Below are 16,897 nucleotides of genomic sequence, written 5' to 3' on the forward strand. Positions count from 1 at the left end.
TGAGATGTAGTTTTGGCACACCATCGGGAACACAAGACCAAGAACGCTGAGTGTGGTATAAATGTCAGCAGCGCTGCACATGGCGCTTCAGTGTATAAATTCACAGCGCGTACCAAACTTAGGACATTACTCCTTCAACTTATGTTCGATTTATGGCTCTCCCGAGTGTATTTTAAGGCGAAAAATAGATTTCAAAACCTCTTTGTTTCCATACATCCTACACAGTACTTGACCTGTGACACAAAACAGTACTTCACGATGTAAAATATTAACGCTAGCGCTGATACAGATCTATAGAAAAGATTATATTTAGTAGAACTGACGTTTTGTTTATTTCTACATTTAAAATACGAGTATGCGAAACTTACCCGCCATTATCTTGTACATGCATGTTAAACAAGTTACGTATTTCAACCACAGCTTTACAGTGCGCTTATTCCCTACCGAGTTTGCTCTTCAGGAGGAGTTACAATGACCTAACGTATAAAAGGAGAAAAGAAAAAACGTTCTACAACAACTCTGATCAAAATTAACAATATATTTTACATGTTAGCAGTCGAAATATTTTTTCCAAATATATTGGCTAAATTACGAACTCTTGTAGCATCAGCTGTATTGGTTGTAGCAATAATGCGCAGGTTAAACTATGACATAAGGATGTAGACAGCGTGCCATATGGTACTCTGGGTGGGTCAAGGGAACGTACTCAGATAGCCGGACAGCCTTAAGTGGTAAGGCGACCGCTAGCGATCAGCAGTAGAAGGAGGATCGAGTGCCTATCCGGCAGAAATATTAATATGTCATCGGTGGGTAGTGTAACTGTACCCAACGCAGGTGTTTTTAAAATAATGCGTAACTAAACGAATGTATTTCGTAAAACTAATCAGATAAGAGGGAGTTAATAAACTTAGTACTACTAAAAACCTTGATCAGGTACCAAACATTATAAAATTAAAGGTAAATAGCTGAATAATCTCGAAACAGATTCTTCTGGATAATTCCTTATACCCCACAGAAACCATTTAACTTGGTTACTTGTAGATAATTAGAGCAAAGTCGTACACGTATTATGCTAATCATTAAAATAAATATTTACTCTTCTCTTAATGGTCAATAAACAAGAGTATCTAAATACCATTTCTGTTTAATAACCTCTAAACAAGTTGGCTCCACATCATAGCTGTATATCTGGCAAATGATTCACGCATCAAACATTATGAACAGACTCATAATAAGTAAGAAATTTAAATTATCACTGATGTAAGGTTTCTGTAGAACACGTTTATAAGAATAATGGAATTTGGTGGCGTTGGACAAATAATGTGATGAGCTCCGGCTGCAAAGTGCATGTTTAAGTTTTTCAACTGATTTGAGGAAGTCCTCTGTGCCTTTTGTATTTTGTAGCAGTCTCATGAACTCTTACGGTGAGGACAGGTTAACCAAATGCCAAGAAAAATCACTTCAAAGCCAGTGTTAGTTTTTACAGTTATTTTTATTTTTGTAACATTTCTCGTAAATAGAGAATAACAACAAATAACAAGAAAGTTTGATGAAGAGACGAGTGAGATGTACAGTGGTGCACGAGTGGAGAAGCGGCGCGGCGCTGTGCTGGTCCCTAGGTCAGTGACCCACCGACCGGTGTGGTCTCCGGGCAGGCGCTCTGAAACAGGGTTGTAAGCACGTGAGCGGTCAACCACGCCGCATCTCCTCTTAATGGCAGCACTCCGACACCAGCATAGAAAGTTTTCACAGCGTCGAGCTCTCTTCCAGTCTATCAGTGCCTCGCGTGTGCGAGGTGGAGCAATCAGGGTAAGTGTTTGCTTGATAATTATATGTGTGTGTGTGTGTTAGAATAAGATCACCAGATTACGTAGAGTGTTAGTATGAGATCTACTTCGTTTCGTTTTCGTTGCTCCAGGGTTACTGTTGGTTGACTTTCACCCCATCTATCGAAGACCTATTTTGATTCCCCAAATACCACAAAATCTTTAGGTACATTATATAATTGTCATATAGTGTCTTTCGTTGTAGTATGTTTTTGGGTTCTGGAGACAGGACAGAAATGGACAAAGCAAGGGAAATGAAGGAGCTAATGACAGGTTTCCCTTCAGTAATATATGAAACTGTCGCAGAATGCCCTGTGTTGCAGTATACTCTTGGGATTGCAGACCAAGCAGAAACGCACACAGCGAGGAGAATGAAGGACATTATTCACATATGTCAGTCTGCATTTGTGTTTTCTATCAAATTAAGCAGAGTGGTGCTGTAGCACTTACAACTTTGGTATGCCAAAATACAAACAAACTTAAAGAATGAGGGAAGAAGCAGTTAGCAACAGGGAAAAGACATAGGAAAATGAGAAGAGTTAAAAGAGAAAGTTAGAGGGAGTGCAACGAAATTGAGACAGGCATGAGAGTGGCATTGGGAAGGAATCAGAGGTGAAGGATGTGAAACTGACAAGCTGAGAGAGAAGTGGAAGAAGGAGCAAGAGGATAGAGTGAGTGAGTGAGTGAGTGAGAGAGAGAGGGAGAGGGAGAGAGAGAGAGAGAGAGAGAGAGAGAGAGAGAGAGAAGGAAAGAGAGAGAGAAACGGGCAACGGAAAACAGGCCCCAAAAGAGAGAGATGCTTAAAGATAAGTCTTCTACAACAACCACAGTCAGAGAGAGGCCCCAATAATTAAGTATAGTTTTCAGATTTGTGCACCAAAGACTTCTTGTGAAATTTCGAAATGGACTATATGTTCTTTTCGGTGTGTGTGTTTGTGCATATGTAATTGGTGTGTAGTGACTGTAAAACAAGAGACCTGGTTATGGTAGGTTTCGTGTTGTAAATCCCATTCTAGGACATGATTGCACCTAACAGAGCTACTGATGCATGACAATTAGGGGAAATTTATTGTACACTTGAAAGAGGCTAACAGTAAGTGACGAAAATCAGTGTGTTGGATCTGTAAGGAATTTGTGAATTACTGGGTGTTTAGAGTCACTGTCGACGAGTTACGTCGCAAGTGTCAAAGATTGGCCCCATTTTGTAGGAGGGGTGTCAGGTCCTCAGTCACGTCGTCGTCGGACAGAGTCGGTGTCGGGGGCGGCGCCGCTCAGCGCCCCGACGCCATCACCTCGTCGAAGACGTCCTCGTGCTCGGTGCGCGTCAGCATGTAGCGCGGTAGCGTCACCTTGAGCACGGGGTCGAAGACGAGCCGCGTCTCGCTGCTGTACAGCCCGTCCGGGCTGCGGTCCGCCTCCGACAGCTCCGGGGGCGGCGGCTCGGCCTTGGAGGCGGCGGGGGTGGCGGCGGCGGCGGCCAAGCCGCGCTGCTCCTGCTCCTCCTCCGCCGACGCCTCACCCGCCTCCGCGACGGCTTCGCGACGCTCCGAGCCGGCCGCCACCGCGTCGTCGGCGAGCGCCGACGGCGCCGTCAGCGTCTGGCGCGTCGTCGTCAGCGTCGTCAGCGTCGACTTGGAGGAGCGGCGCGTGATGCGCACCTTGCGGGCCTTGGTCGGCTCGGCCGCCACTGTGGGCTTGGCGACCACCGACGAGGAGGACGCCTTCTTGAAGAAGGTCTTGCGCTTGCTCTTGGCCGCGGCCGCAGCCTCGGTCGAGGTCGTGGGGGTCTCAGGGGTCGGGGAGGCGGTCGTCGTGTCGTTAGATCGTCCCGAGTCGGTCTGCTGGTCGACGGCGGAGGCAGCGCCGCTCGAGTCCTTCCCTGCGGCCGCGACGGCGACGCCCGGCGGCGGGGGCAGCCTGCGACCAGAGGCAGCCAGCACAGTGTCAGCGTCCACGTGGCGCACAGCGCTGCCAGGGACAGCTGCCGCTCAACTCGCTAGTACTTACTTCATTATGCTCCACAACACTCTCAACTGCTACACGTACCGACTACATATACCCTTTGAATTGCCTAAGGTTTGCGCATCAAATATTGCATTTTGGACTGATTGGATTGTTAGTCAGGGGCTCGTATTGTTAGCCAATCGCCGGCCGTTGTGGCCGAGCGGTTCTGGGCGCTTCGGTCCGGAAACGCGCTGCTGCTACGGTCGCAGGTTCGAATCCTGCCTCGGGCATGGATGTGTGTGATATCCTTAGGTTAGTTAGGTTTAAGTAGTTCTAGGGGACTGATGATCTTAGATGTCTAGTCCCATAGTGCTCAGAGCCATTTGAACCATTCGTTAGACAGTCAAAAGCCTCTAGTAATACTTACAAAGTGTATTTTTTCTGCAAACGTACACTTTTTTAATGGAACAATGCCTATTAACATCAAGAAACTAAAATTAGGGTAAATTATGATGTCAGTGGTCTTTGGTGCAGGATTATAGCTCTAATCGTTTAGGAGATGCCGTATTTTGAAAAATTTCCACCCTGACTCTTGTCTGTGCCATTCAACCTAGGTAGGTGCAAGGTATGAAGTTGTTACGTTTACATACAGTGTGCTTCTTTTATTATACTGCGACTCGCTGGTCAGATAGTGTGTGACATTCCAAGCAGCAGGTGGTGAATGATCGACTGGATTTATCTGTGCACAAAAAGCCGACTCGGTTATAGTGTAGGAAGAGTGGAGGAAGAATGCAGTTCGTTCTTGTACCGTGTATGCGGCAAGATATCCCAACAGACGTCATTCATGTCAGTAGTTATTTATCAACCTCTTCAACGAATTACGTGAAAATGGTAGCGGAACACCTAGACAACGCAACAGAAGGAAACCAGTGACGATAGTAGAGGGGGAAATTAATGTTCTTGCTGCTGTTGCACCCGATCCGCAGGTTAACTCACTTTCAATCGCACGAGGAAGTGGACTGAGTGAGGGATGTGTCCTATTCATTCTCCATCGAAATAGGGGTTCCATCCCTATCACATTTCTCTCCATCAAGAGACGCATGGAAACGATTGCGATAATCGTGTTAACTTCTGTACTTGGGCGTTACGGAAGGATGCTCCAGATATATCGTCTATTTTGTTCAGTGTTGAAGCCTCAGGTACCAATCACGACCAGCTAAACAGCTGAAACATATGCTATTGGTCTGTTGACAATCCCCGTCGGTTTCGTAAGATGGAACGTCAGCGTTCGTGGAATATAAACTGTGGTGTAGAATAGTGAACCATGAGCTCATAGTCCTGTGTTTCATGGACGGAACACTGAACGCGTGCAAGTATCGCAGCCTTCTAGTAGACCATCTTCCACGGATGCTACAAGATGTTCCTCTGCAGTCTAGTAGGGACCTGTGATACCAAAATGATGGCTGTCCAGCCCATAGTGCACAGCATGTCTTCAAGAATTATTTTCGAATCGTTGGACTGGAGGCAGAGGACCTGCCACTCGGCCAGCCCTTCCCCGGATTTGGCGCTGTAGAATTATTTTCTGTGGGAAAAATGAAAGACGCTGTCTACAAGGACATACCAACTACACCCGATAATATGCAACGATTTATTACTGCAGCTTGCTCGGACATCTCCGCTGAAATGTTAGAACGTGTACAGCCGTCGTTCAATACTAGTCTTGAAGTGATTATTGGCATTCCACTGATGCTTTGGCTCTTTCCTGCCCGGAATCCGCACAATCAGTGTATGCAGTTGTGTTGTTCTTTAGTGCACGCTACCACAAATATTGTACAAGTGTCAGTTTGGGAACTTTTCAAAATACGGTACCTCGTAAACAGCTCGCACTAGAATCCTGCAACAAACATCATTGACATTCTAATTTGTCATGCTTTTAGTTTATTAATGTCGATAGGCATTATTCCGCTTAAAAAGTGTATGTTTGAATACGTCGCAGGAGTGCAAATGTAGATGAGAAACTCAATAAATTGAGTAACAATGCACAGGACGATTGGTACTTATGACTATTCGAAATATTTGACATCGTGTGCATAAGAAAAGAAAGAGTGCACCAAATTTTACATGGATTATTAACTACGAGAAAGCATTGTGTTACGAGTATTCCATAGTTGCGGAATACTTTCTAAGTATTATTATGATCCGTTGATTGGCCAATAGTACATGCCCTTGATTACCAATCCAATGTGTGAAAACCACACATCAATAGCTCTTCCATTTCCTCGCTAATTGAAGTGCAAGTTTTAGGTGATTCACACCGTATACGTAGCAATTGAGAATGACCATTACGGCTGAAACTGTAAAATCGTGCGAAACATAATAAAGTAAATACTTGTTTGTTAAGCTACACTCGAGATGGACCATGACAATGTTCCTTAACAAATTCACGGCAGTGGTACAATGAAAAGCTGCCATCACCTTTCCGTCAGTCAGTTAGTCAAGAGTTTTACTTCCGTCTTCCCCATCTGTCTCTCTGCATTGTAAGCTCATCGCACAAAATACATGCGAGTGCAAAACTTAAGAATGAAGAAAAAAAAATCGCATGATGTGTCTCTGCCATGCAACGTAGGTCATGCATATGTAGAAAGAGCTGCTGTATTAAAGAACGTATTTCAAACAATCAAGCATTTCGTGGGAATATTTACTTAATTAATGGCCAACTTTAAGCTTGACAGCATGCTGGTGTCTTGTAATATACTCAGTCATATAAATCTGTAAAAGGAATTTCCGAAAACCCTGTATAGCGTTTACTTCTCCTGTAACTTAAATATAAAGGAGTGGGAGGCGCTGCTTTCAGACTATCATCGTAATTTTGACTATGTAGATGCAGCTCGCAGATTACTCATTGTCTTAAGTTAAATCTGTAGTTAAACCACAGTGTAACACAACAGTCGCTACACTCTATCCCGTTTTTGTTACTCACTGCGATAGCAGCGCCCCAAGGAGCCAGCAAGTGGCACTGTTGAGATCGACGATGTCTTGTGAAACGAAAGCGAATCGTAATTGTTTATACTGGTTTGCAGAACAGATTTTAAAAAATGGGATCGTCTGCAGCCAATAAATTGTAGCAACAAGTAGAAGAACACACCACATTTGTCTTTTTCTTGGTTCCCTAAGGACTCTTCTTCTTTCTTCATTCGCTTGCTCCTTTATCCCGGGGTTCCGCAGGGTCGGCATGGTTAGGAACGGATTTGTCAAGGTTAATGTTAAGGGGTGACCGGATCCCCTTCCTGCCGTCACCCCATACCCCCCAGGGATGGAATTAGCTGTCTGTGTGTAGTGTAATCCATGGAATGGTATGAAAGTTTTCAGATGTCTGCGAGTCGTGTAACTGAGGCGGGACATGGGTACCAGCCCAATATTCACCTAGTCGGGTGCGGAAACCCGCCTAAAAACCACATCCAGGCTGGCTGGCACGCCGGCCCTCCTCGGTAATCCGCAGGGCGGGTTCGATCCGGGGGTCAGCGCCCCTACCCGAGTCCAGGAAGCAGCGTATTAGCGCTCTCGGCTACTGTTCCCTAACGACTCTGAAAGGTACAAAACACCATTTTACTGACTGCATCGTCAGGATTCGATTATAAAGTACGAGCTTGTTACTGTGGTATCAGTATTGTTTGGAAGTTGCTTATCGTGCATAGAATAGTATACATGTGGCGATAGGCGCCAATGACTGAAACCCAAAACGAAACGCAAATAGGGTGTCGATCCCTGTTGCACTTGCAAGTAGACGTCCGTGCTGCTTACGTCTGCATCGGTATGTTCATATTATTTCAGTATCAACGTGGTAGGCTGCAGTTCTGTCGACGTCACATGTAGTTCTTTACGAATATTTTCAGCTTGTCACCGAATTCGTGATTTTTAGCCGCATTTTCTCTTATTTTAGAGTATTCCACGTCTTCTGATATTATACAAACTCTGGGAAGCAAAATAATAAAATAAATGACAAACTACCTGTTCGCCTGTCCGCTTCTGTCTCGGGTTCTTCGGCCGAATTTGTTTGATCAAACAAACACGAGGCACAAGCCAACAGTTTTAATGAATAAAACGTTCTCGGTTTTCCAGCCGCGTCAGTTCAAATAAAATGCTCGAGCTTTCGATGGCCATCTCCGCCATCGTCGTCAGGAATTCACTCAGTGAACTCAATGAACTCCTGACGACGATGGCGGAGATGGCCATCGAAAGCTCGAGCATTTTATTTGAAGTGACGCGGCTGGAAAACCGAGAACGTTTTATTCATGTTTGCCGTCGCGAAAGACTCCGAGGACACATAGTTTAAATGAAGTAAACCTTTCGTGAATCAGATGGAAAAGGGATGAAAAACAAAGAGTAGCCTTGCGACGCATGTGACAGTTTGCTCTCTCACCGCTTGGAGCGCTAGTGCCGCTCCACCTGTCGGAGGGTAAACACCTGTCGCAGCAGAGGGTGTCGCGGCTGTACGTGTCGGACTGCGGCCCACACTCACTTGAACTGCTTGTGCTCGTGGTAGGCGAGGTGCTTGCTCTTGGGCTCGGAGGCGGCCACGAACATGCACTCCTCGTGCTGGGTGCCCGTGGCGTCGGCGCACTGGTAGCATGTCATCTTGTCGCGCTGCACCTTCTTGCAGGCGGAGCGGTCCTTGCGTGTGAACTCGCCCAGCACGGCGTCCAGGTCCTTGCGGTCGGCCGCGGCCGCCACCGCCGCTCCCGCCGAAGGCGCGCTGTAGAACTGTGGCCGCGAGCCGCCCTGTCAACAAAACAGGGGTCCGCCCGTCAGCACGCTAACCACTCTCAAGACAAGAAATACAATAAGCGCCGAAGACACTGGTTCAGGCATGCGTACCCAAATACAGAGGTATGTAAAGAGGCAGAATACGGCGCTGCGGCCGGTATCGCCTATACAGGGTGAAAAGTATTTAAACCGACAAACTCTGGGAGGTTGTAGGGGACATCAAGACAAATACATCTATCTACATCTACCTCCATACTCCGCAAACCACTTGACGGTGTGTGGCGGAGGGTACCCTGAGTACCTCTATCGGTTCTCCCTTCTATTCCAGTCCCGTATTATTCCTGGAAAGAAGGATTGTCGGTATGCATCTGTGTGGACTCTAATCTTTCTGATTTTATCCTCGCGGTCTCTTCGCGAGATATACGTAGGAGGGAGCAATATAATGCTTGACTCTTTGATGAAGGAATGTTCTCGAAACTTTAATAAAAGCCCGTACCGAGCTACTGAGCGTCTCTCCTGCAGAGTCTTCCACTGGAGTTTATCTATCATCTGTGTAACGCTTTCGCGATCACTAAATGATCCTGTAATGAAGCGCACTGCTCTCCGTTGGATCTTCTCTATCTCTTCTATCAACCCAATATGGTACCCATCCCACACTGCTGAGCACTATTCAAGCAGTGGGCGAACAAGCGTACTGTAACCTACTTCCGTTGTTTTCGGATTGCGTTTCCTTAGGATTCTTCCAATGAATCTCAGTCTGACATCTGCTTTACCGACAAACAACTTTATATGATCATTCCAATTTAAATCACTCCTAATGCGTACTCCCAGATAATTTATGGAATTAACTGCTTCCAGTTGCTGACCTGCTATATTGTAGCTAAATGATAGCTGATCTTTCTTTCTATGTATTCGCAGCACATTACACTTGTCTGCATTGAGATTCAGTTGCCATTCCCTGCACCATGCGTCAATACACTGCAGATCCTCCTGCATTTCAGTCCAATTTTCCATTGTTACAACCACTCGATGCACCACAGCATCATCTGCAAAAAGCCTCAGTGAACTTCCGATGTCATCCACCAGGTCATTTATGTATATTGTGAATAGCAACGGTCCTATGACACTCCCCTGCGGCACACCTGAAATCACTCTTACTTCGGAAGACTTCTCTCCATTGAGAATGACGTGCTGCGTTCTGTTATCTAGGAACTCCTCAATCCAATCACACAATTGATCTGATAGTCCGTATGCTCTTAATTTGTTCATTAAACGACTGGGGGGAACAGTATCGAACGCCTTGCGGAAGTCAAGAAACACGGCATCTACCTGTGAACCCGTGTCTATGGTCCTCTGAGTCTCGTGGACGAATACCGCGAGCTGGGTTTCACACGACCGTCTTTTTTCCCTAATGTCATTTTTTCCTATGAGGTGTATTTACACCGGTAGAGGAAAGTTTCTCTAGTGGCAAATTAATTAAACCAACAAACATTTTTCCATTTTCTTAGGACCAAGAGACAACACATTAACACAACCCAATTTCACTTACAGTAGATTTTCAAAAATGCCTACATTGACATGTAAACAAAGGTTACACCGGCGGATCATGTTCTGTCTGACACGGGAAAAAGCCCCAGGAGTATGCTCAATTGTTCCTGCTGCTGCTACTATCCGGGCAACCAGATCCTCCTTTGATGCATCAGGAGTTGTGTAAACAAGGTTGCGCACCTCTCCCCACACACGAAAGTCCACATGGGACATATCTGGGGATCGAGCAGGCCATAGTACAGGACCACCTCTGCCAATCCACCTTTCTGGGAACCCTCGGTCCAGGAATAGACGCACACGACGACTGAAATGTGCCGGCGCCCCGTCATGTTGGAACCACATGCGTTGTCTTGTAGGGAGCGGGACGTCTTACAGCAATTCTGGCAATGCTCTGGTGAGAAAATTGTAATAGTGCCTGCCGTTTAATGGCCTAGGTAGCAGATACGGCCCAATTAAAAATTCCGCAACAACACCCACCCACACATTAACGAAGAACCGCACTTGGTGAGCGCTAGTAACTGTGGCATGTGGGTTATCCTCACTCCAAACATGCGAATTGTGCATGCTGAAAACTCCATCACGTCCGAACGTTGCTTCATCGGTAAACAACACAGAGGATGGAAATGTAGGATACATTTCACACTGTTCCAGGTACCACTGCGAAAACTGTGCTCTGGGTGGATAATCAACTGGTACCAGGTTGTGGACGCGCTCTAACTGAAATGGACGTAACAGCTGCTCTCAAAGGACTGTTCTTACATTCGTCTGATTCGTCCCCACGTTCCGTGCAATTGCACGAGTGCTGATTGAAGGATCCCGCTCCACATGCTGCAAGACAGCTTCCTCAAATTGCAGCGTTCTTACGGTGCGACGGGGTCCCTGTCCAGGTAATCTCCTAAATGACCCGGCCTCACGCAGACGTTGGTACACAGCAGCAAAGGTCGTACGAAGGGGGGGGGGGGGGGGGAGGCGGGCACGGCGATTAGGATATTGCTGTTGATAAACCCGCTGTGCAGCTCGTCCGTTGTGGTGCGCTACGTAGTAGGCACCAACCATATCAGTGTACTCACTCCACCTGTATCGCTCCATTACTAAACAGAGACAATGCACTACTACATTGGTGGACAGCAGTTACCTACAACTGAAGAGAATAATACGCCCTCTCACACCTGAAGATCGTAATACGGCCTCTAACAACTAAAAAGCGTAATACGGCCTCCACCGGTTTAAATACTCCTCGTAGGAAAAAATTAGGGAAAAATATTTGTTATTATGTCCCCTACAACCTCCCACAGTTTGTCGGTTTAAGTACATTTCACGCTGTATAAGTGTCTGGGGCAGTTGTTAGATCGGTTACTGCTGCTACAATGGCAGGTTATCAAGATTTAAGGGAGTCTGAATGTGGTGTTATAGCCGGCGCACGAGCGATGGGACACAGCATCTCCGACGTAGCGGTAGGCGCGTGAGCACTTGAGTCGTGGGGTGTTAACACTGACTGCGGCAGGGCAAGGTAGTTGCGCCAGCCAGTACGGTATGACGACTTGTGGACGAGTGCAGCGGTCCTACCTTGCTGTAGTCACCGGAGGCTTGGCTGGCGCTGGGCTGCGCGGCGGAGCCGGCGGCGCCCAGGTCGGGGAACAGGTGGCGGAAGTACTCCTCGTAGCTCTTGTAGGGCGCGTAGTAGTCGGTCTGGTAGCGCGACGACGTGTCCGACGACGCCTGCGGGTCGTACGAGTCGGCCTGGCCGTACAGGAACGGGTCCAGGCCCTTCACCTCCGGCAGGTTCAGCCCCGAGCTGGGCTGGTCGGCGCTCGCCGCCTGTGTCTGTAACAGTCACCAGGGTCCTATTTGCTCTGGATCTAAATTGATGCAGTAGAGGGCCATACACAGAGTGGAACATCGATTATCCTGCCCTCACTAATGTGAATGTCTGCTTCATGCAAATCATTTTTGTTTTTATTGTTTTGTATTGTAGCAGTAATACAGAATTTGATATACAAAGAAGGACGAAGGTGGCAGTGTTCATGGAGACAAGATGCTCGGATGAAAAGTAGCTGTGAAATGACAATGATACTGGCTACAAAATGATTTCTGGTGACGAAATTAACGGCGTCTGTTCGTCTGTAGACAGTAACGATAGTAATGACTTTGATGTTTTCGGCGTATATCGGTAATTACAGACCTAGTTTGGACCGTGTATCGGATACTACAATATCGATTTACTGTGCGTCGGGTACTACAACTCTGTTTTGCACACTCAAATGCCACGTTGGCCACATGATTGGTAAAGAGTCCTTGTGGCAGAGCGTTCCATTCCACCACCAGAGCCGTTGAAAGCTGTTGGGTGGTCACTGGCGCACCCCAAAGTGCTATAACACGTCTCCCCAATGCAACCCACGCGAGCCCAATGGGATTTAATTCGGAGGAACGGGCAGACCAGCCCATTCACCGAATATTCTCTCATTTCAAGAGGTACACCGCATGTGAAACTCGATGCGATCGCCAATTGTCATCGGTAAAACTGAAGTCAGGACCGAATGCAACCCTGCTAAAAAACGCACCTGGGGAAGTAGTACAGTGTCTCTGTAACAATGACGGGTCAGTGTTCAGCGTTCAAAGATTTGGAGGTCAGTATGCCCATGCAACATTATGGCTCCCCACACCATAACACCTGGACCACCAAAAATATGATACTCGAGAATGATCCTTCGTGCGTTATGTTTTCCCACCTCTCGTCGTTTGGGGATTTGTACTGGCTCAGTCACAATAAATTGGTAATAAATGCAAGTAAGACAGTGGCACTAAACTTCTATAATGTGAAAAAAGATGAGCAGACTGTTCAGATTCAGGGATCTGACAAAGACCTTCAGAATGTAGACAACATTAAGTTCTTGTACGGCTGCAAGATAATCTTAAATGGGGGACGCATATTGAAAAAGTTTGTAACAAATTAAGCACCACATGCTACTTAATGAGAATAGTAGAGGGATGCTGCAACAAAGATTCTCTGAAAGCTGTGTATTATGCCTATATATGCTCACAACTGAAGTACGGAATTATTTTCTGGGGTAACTCTTCTCTTAGCCAAAAGCTCTTTAGGCTACAGAAAAGAATCATAAGAATAATGGAAGGTGTTTAATGGAACAAAACCTGTAGACCACTCTTTAAAAAGCTATAAGTCCTCCCACTTCCATGTATATATGTGTATGAGATAACCGTGTTTGTGAAAAAATTTTCAATGGAAAATCCCACTCTCTTCCAGAAAAATGAAAATATCCACTCCAATAACACCAGTCAAAAAGGAGACTTTCATCTAGAGCCCACCAACACCACCCTGAATAAAAAAGGAACCCTGTATTATGGGAAAGTTATTTATAATAAACTTGCTCCACAAATTAAATCAATAAATGATCTGGCAAATTTCAGGTCAACTGCTAAGACATATTTGACTATAGCCTCCACGAGTTCCTTCAGAAAATTCACTAACGATTTGTGTCTTTGCCTTAGTGATGTATGATGTATCATATAAATGTTACCAGAACTATAGTGATTTACCATGTAAATGTTACTTTAATACAAATATTAGTCAGCCTGTACAGTATATGCTCTTTCTGCTTTAAAATACCTACTCTTTATCTTTGTACAATATTTGCTCTGTATATTGTAACTCAGTGATCATTTAATGAAGAAATAATGACATTAATGCAAATTTAATATTATATTTTGTTATACATTGACTTGTCCTACATCAGAACGTACTATTTGTGTACTATATGATTACCAGGATCAATAAAACTCTACACTACTCTACTCTACGGCAGTGGGGACGTGATCGTTTTGGTTCAGGTGTTACGGTGAGCGGAGGCATAATATTGCACGGGTATACTGATCTCCAAGTCTTTGAACGCGGTACACTCACTAGTTAGTGTTATGGTGACAATGTACTCTTCTCTCATGTAGTCTTTAAAGGGGTGCATTCAACCCTGACTATACTCTTATGGATGACAACGCGCGACCGCATCGAACTGTGCAGGCGGAAGAGGTCGTGGAACGAGAGGATATTCGGCGAATGAACTGGTCTGCCCGTCCCCCGACTTACTTCCCATCGAGCACGTGTGGGATGAGATTACAGCAGACGTATTACAGCACGTCCACATGCACCTAAGACCATCTAGCGCTCTCAACCGCCCTGGTGGAGGAATGAAACGCCCCACCACAAGAACTCTTTAGCAACCTCGTGGCTAGTATGGGACCAAGTTGCAGAGCATGTATTGCTGTACGTGGTGATCGCTCACCACTAAGAACCACTTCCCTTCTTTTGTAACGTCCAGGTGCCCATCTCAAACTGTGGTGACTTTGCTATCATTGTTGTTTTGCTATAAAAGTGTCATTTCTGTTCATCTCATCGCTCATTTAGTTCTGTTAACTTCTGTACTATATTGTAGCAGTTGTTTCTATGCATGGTGCAAGTTTCATCGTACTGTTTTACTTGGCAGTCACGCATCATGCGAATATTGCTTAAGCGTTGCACGCCAGAGCCGTATGTTTTTAAGGTTTTTGCACCGTGTCATTTGGTGTATCATACGGAGCACTCAGACTCCACGCGGTACAGCAATGTGGTTTGGGTTGCCTGCACAGCAGGCATTAAGCGGCAATTCGTGGTTTCAGACTGATCTACAGCGGGAGACAGCTTTTCCGCCCTCATTTGAATTGTGTGTGGCATGGGCAGAAACAGAACTCTCTTGCATTACCATTGCGCCAGCTGCCGGTTCTCTAAGTTTTTTCAATAGTGTTTCGCGGAAAGAACGTCTTACCTACAAGGATTCCCATTTGAGTTCGGAACATTTCCGGAACACTCTGCTGTCGAACGAACCTACCGCTAACAAATCTTGCAGATGGTCTCTACACTGCTTTGATGTCTTCCTTTAATTCGACATGGTTCGGAACCCGAACACTCGAGAACTAGTGTTCTATACGTGGCTCTTTTATAAATGCGATACTCTACCCTAGAGTTCTTGCGGAAGTCAAGAAACACGGCATCTACCTGTGAACCCGTGTCTATGGCCCTCTGACTCTCGTGGACGAATAGCGTGAGCTGGGTTTCACACGACAGTCTTTTTCGAAACCCATGCTGATTCCTACAGATTAGATTTCTAGTCTCCCGAAAAGTCATTATAGTCGAACATAATACGTGTTCCAAAATTCTACAACTGATCGACGTTAGAGATATAGGTCTATAGTTCTACACATCTGTTCGACGTCCCTTCTTGAAAACGGGGATGACCTGTGCCTTTTTCCAATCGTTTTTAACGCTACGCTCTTCTAGAGACCTACGGTACACCGCTGCAAGAAGAGGGGCAAGTTCCTTCGCGTACTCTGTGTAAAATCGAACTGGTATACCATCAGGTCCAGCGGTCTTTCCACTTTTGAGCGATTTTAATTGTTTCTCTATCCTTCTATCGTCTATTTCGATATCTACCATTTTGTCATCTGCGCGACAATGTAGAGAAGGAACTTGTGATGATACTCAAGTATCTGACGAGCACTCGCCATCGAGAACAACCTACTGGGTTCTGTTACTAACATACGCTCATGTTCACAAAAAACAGAATACCTTGAACGACTAGAATTAGAATGTTCGTATTCCCAGGACAGGTAAATTAGTATGTTCTGCTGAAATAATTAGCATTTGGACCACATTGGTCAACATCGATATCGCGGCGCAAAACCACCTGCCGGAAAAATGTGCCTGCGGCTCTCGTTGTCGCTATAATGTGGAGGTAATGGATGGATGTGACTTGAGCAGACGTGCAGGATGCCTTTCAGACGTATGCGCGAACCGTACCGTCAAATCAGTGGATTTGAAAGAGGGTGCATGATTGACATGAGAGAATCTGATGAATGCATCCGGGAAAATCTTGTGGTGGGGGGAATTTTTCGGCAGTGCAACGGTTGTGTGCTGAGTGGTTGAAAGAACCATGTCAGGTGACATCACCCTGACACCCTTCCCCCTCACCCTCTCTCAAGAAGACCGACACCTAATTCGAATGGCTTTGCAGGACAGATCTGCGTACTCCTCGGCTCTGGTGCAGCTGCGGAACAGTGTAACACATAGTACACTGTCAGGGATGACAGCCCATCGCTGTTTATTGCGGCATGGGTTAAGTGCGCGTCGTCCACTTCTCTGCCTACCTTTGACGAATGTGTAGAAACATGCTAGACGGCAACGGTGTATGGAACGACGTCACTGGGACAGGCATGGCATCAGACAGTATTTTGGAACGAATCCGTGCTCTGTTTCTTTGAAAATGTTGGCCGCATTGTGGTTCGCCACAGACAGAAGAAGTGGCATCACACTGACTTACGACACCAACTCAAGGCCTTAAGCTGTGGGGTGCTTCTGTGTGCAGCAACAAATCACAGCTGGTGCCATCGCACTTGACTAGTGTGACCTATGCGAATTACATCCTGCGACCCGTAGCCATACCCTTTCTGCCCAACATCCCAGACGTCATTTTTCAGCAGGACAATGCACGACCACATGTTACTGCGCGAACATGTGCCTTCTTGGTGTCACAGGATGTTAGCCTATTTCCCTGGCCCGCCAGATCACCAGACTTGACGCCACTCGAAAATGTGTGGGATACAGTGAAGAGACGGGTGCAGTGCTCTGAGCCAGTGCCAGTCACCCAGATGAACTTTGGAACCATGTGAAAGCAGCATGTGTGGCTATACCATAGACGCCATTCACACCTTATAAACGTCAACGATGCTTCACGCACGGAACAAGTTATCAGGGCCCACGGCAGACCCTG

At 46.2% G+C, this 16,897-nt stretch overlaps 1 protein-coding gene across 2 annotated transcripts in view; it reads right to left on the reverse strand.

Moving 5' to 3' along the window:
• Nucleotides 1–1,473: 1,473 nt before the first annotated feature.
• Nucleotides 1,474–16,897, reverse strand: part of LOC126283226 (uncharacterized) — an 83,806-nt gene continuing 68,382 nt past the window's right edge. Inside the window, exons 8-10 of one of the 2 annotated variants that reach the window (XM_049982256.1) lie at nucleotides 11,649–11,906; nucleotides 8,290–8,549; nucleotides 1,474–1,660 (exon numbers count right to left, since the gene is read on the reverse strand). In XM_049982256.1, coding sequence (XP_049838213.1) covers nucleotides 1,621–1,660; nucleotides 8,290–8,549; nucleotides 11,649–11,906 — 558 coding nt within the window. In that variant the 3' untranslated portion in view covers nucleotides 1,474–1,620. Of the gene's footprint in view, nucleotides 3,744–8,289; nucleotides 8,550–11,648; nucleotides 11,907–16,897 lie in introns of both variants that reach the window. The other variant, XM_049982255.1, reaches the window with a different exon arrangement.

Source organism: Schistocerca gregaria, chromosome 1 (assembly GCF_023897955.1).
Source record: "Schistocerca gregaria isolate iqSchGreg1 chromosome 1, iqSchGreg1.2, whole genome shotgun sequence".
NCBI lineage: Eukaryota > Metazoa > Arthropoda > Insecta > Orthoptera > Acrididae > Schistocerca > Schistocerca gregaria.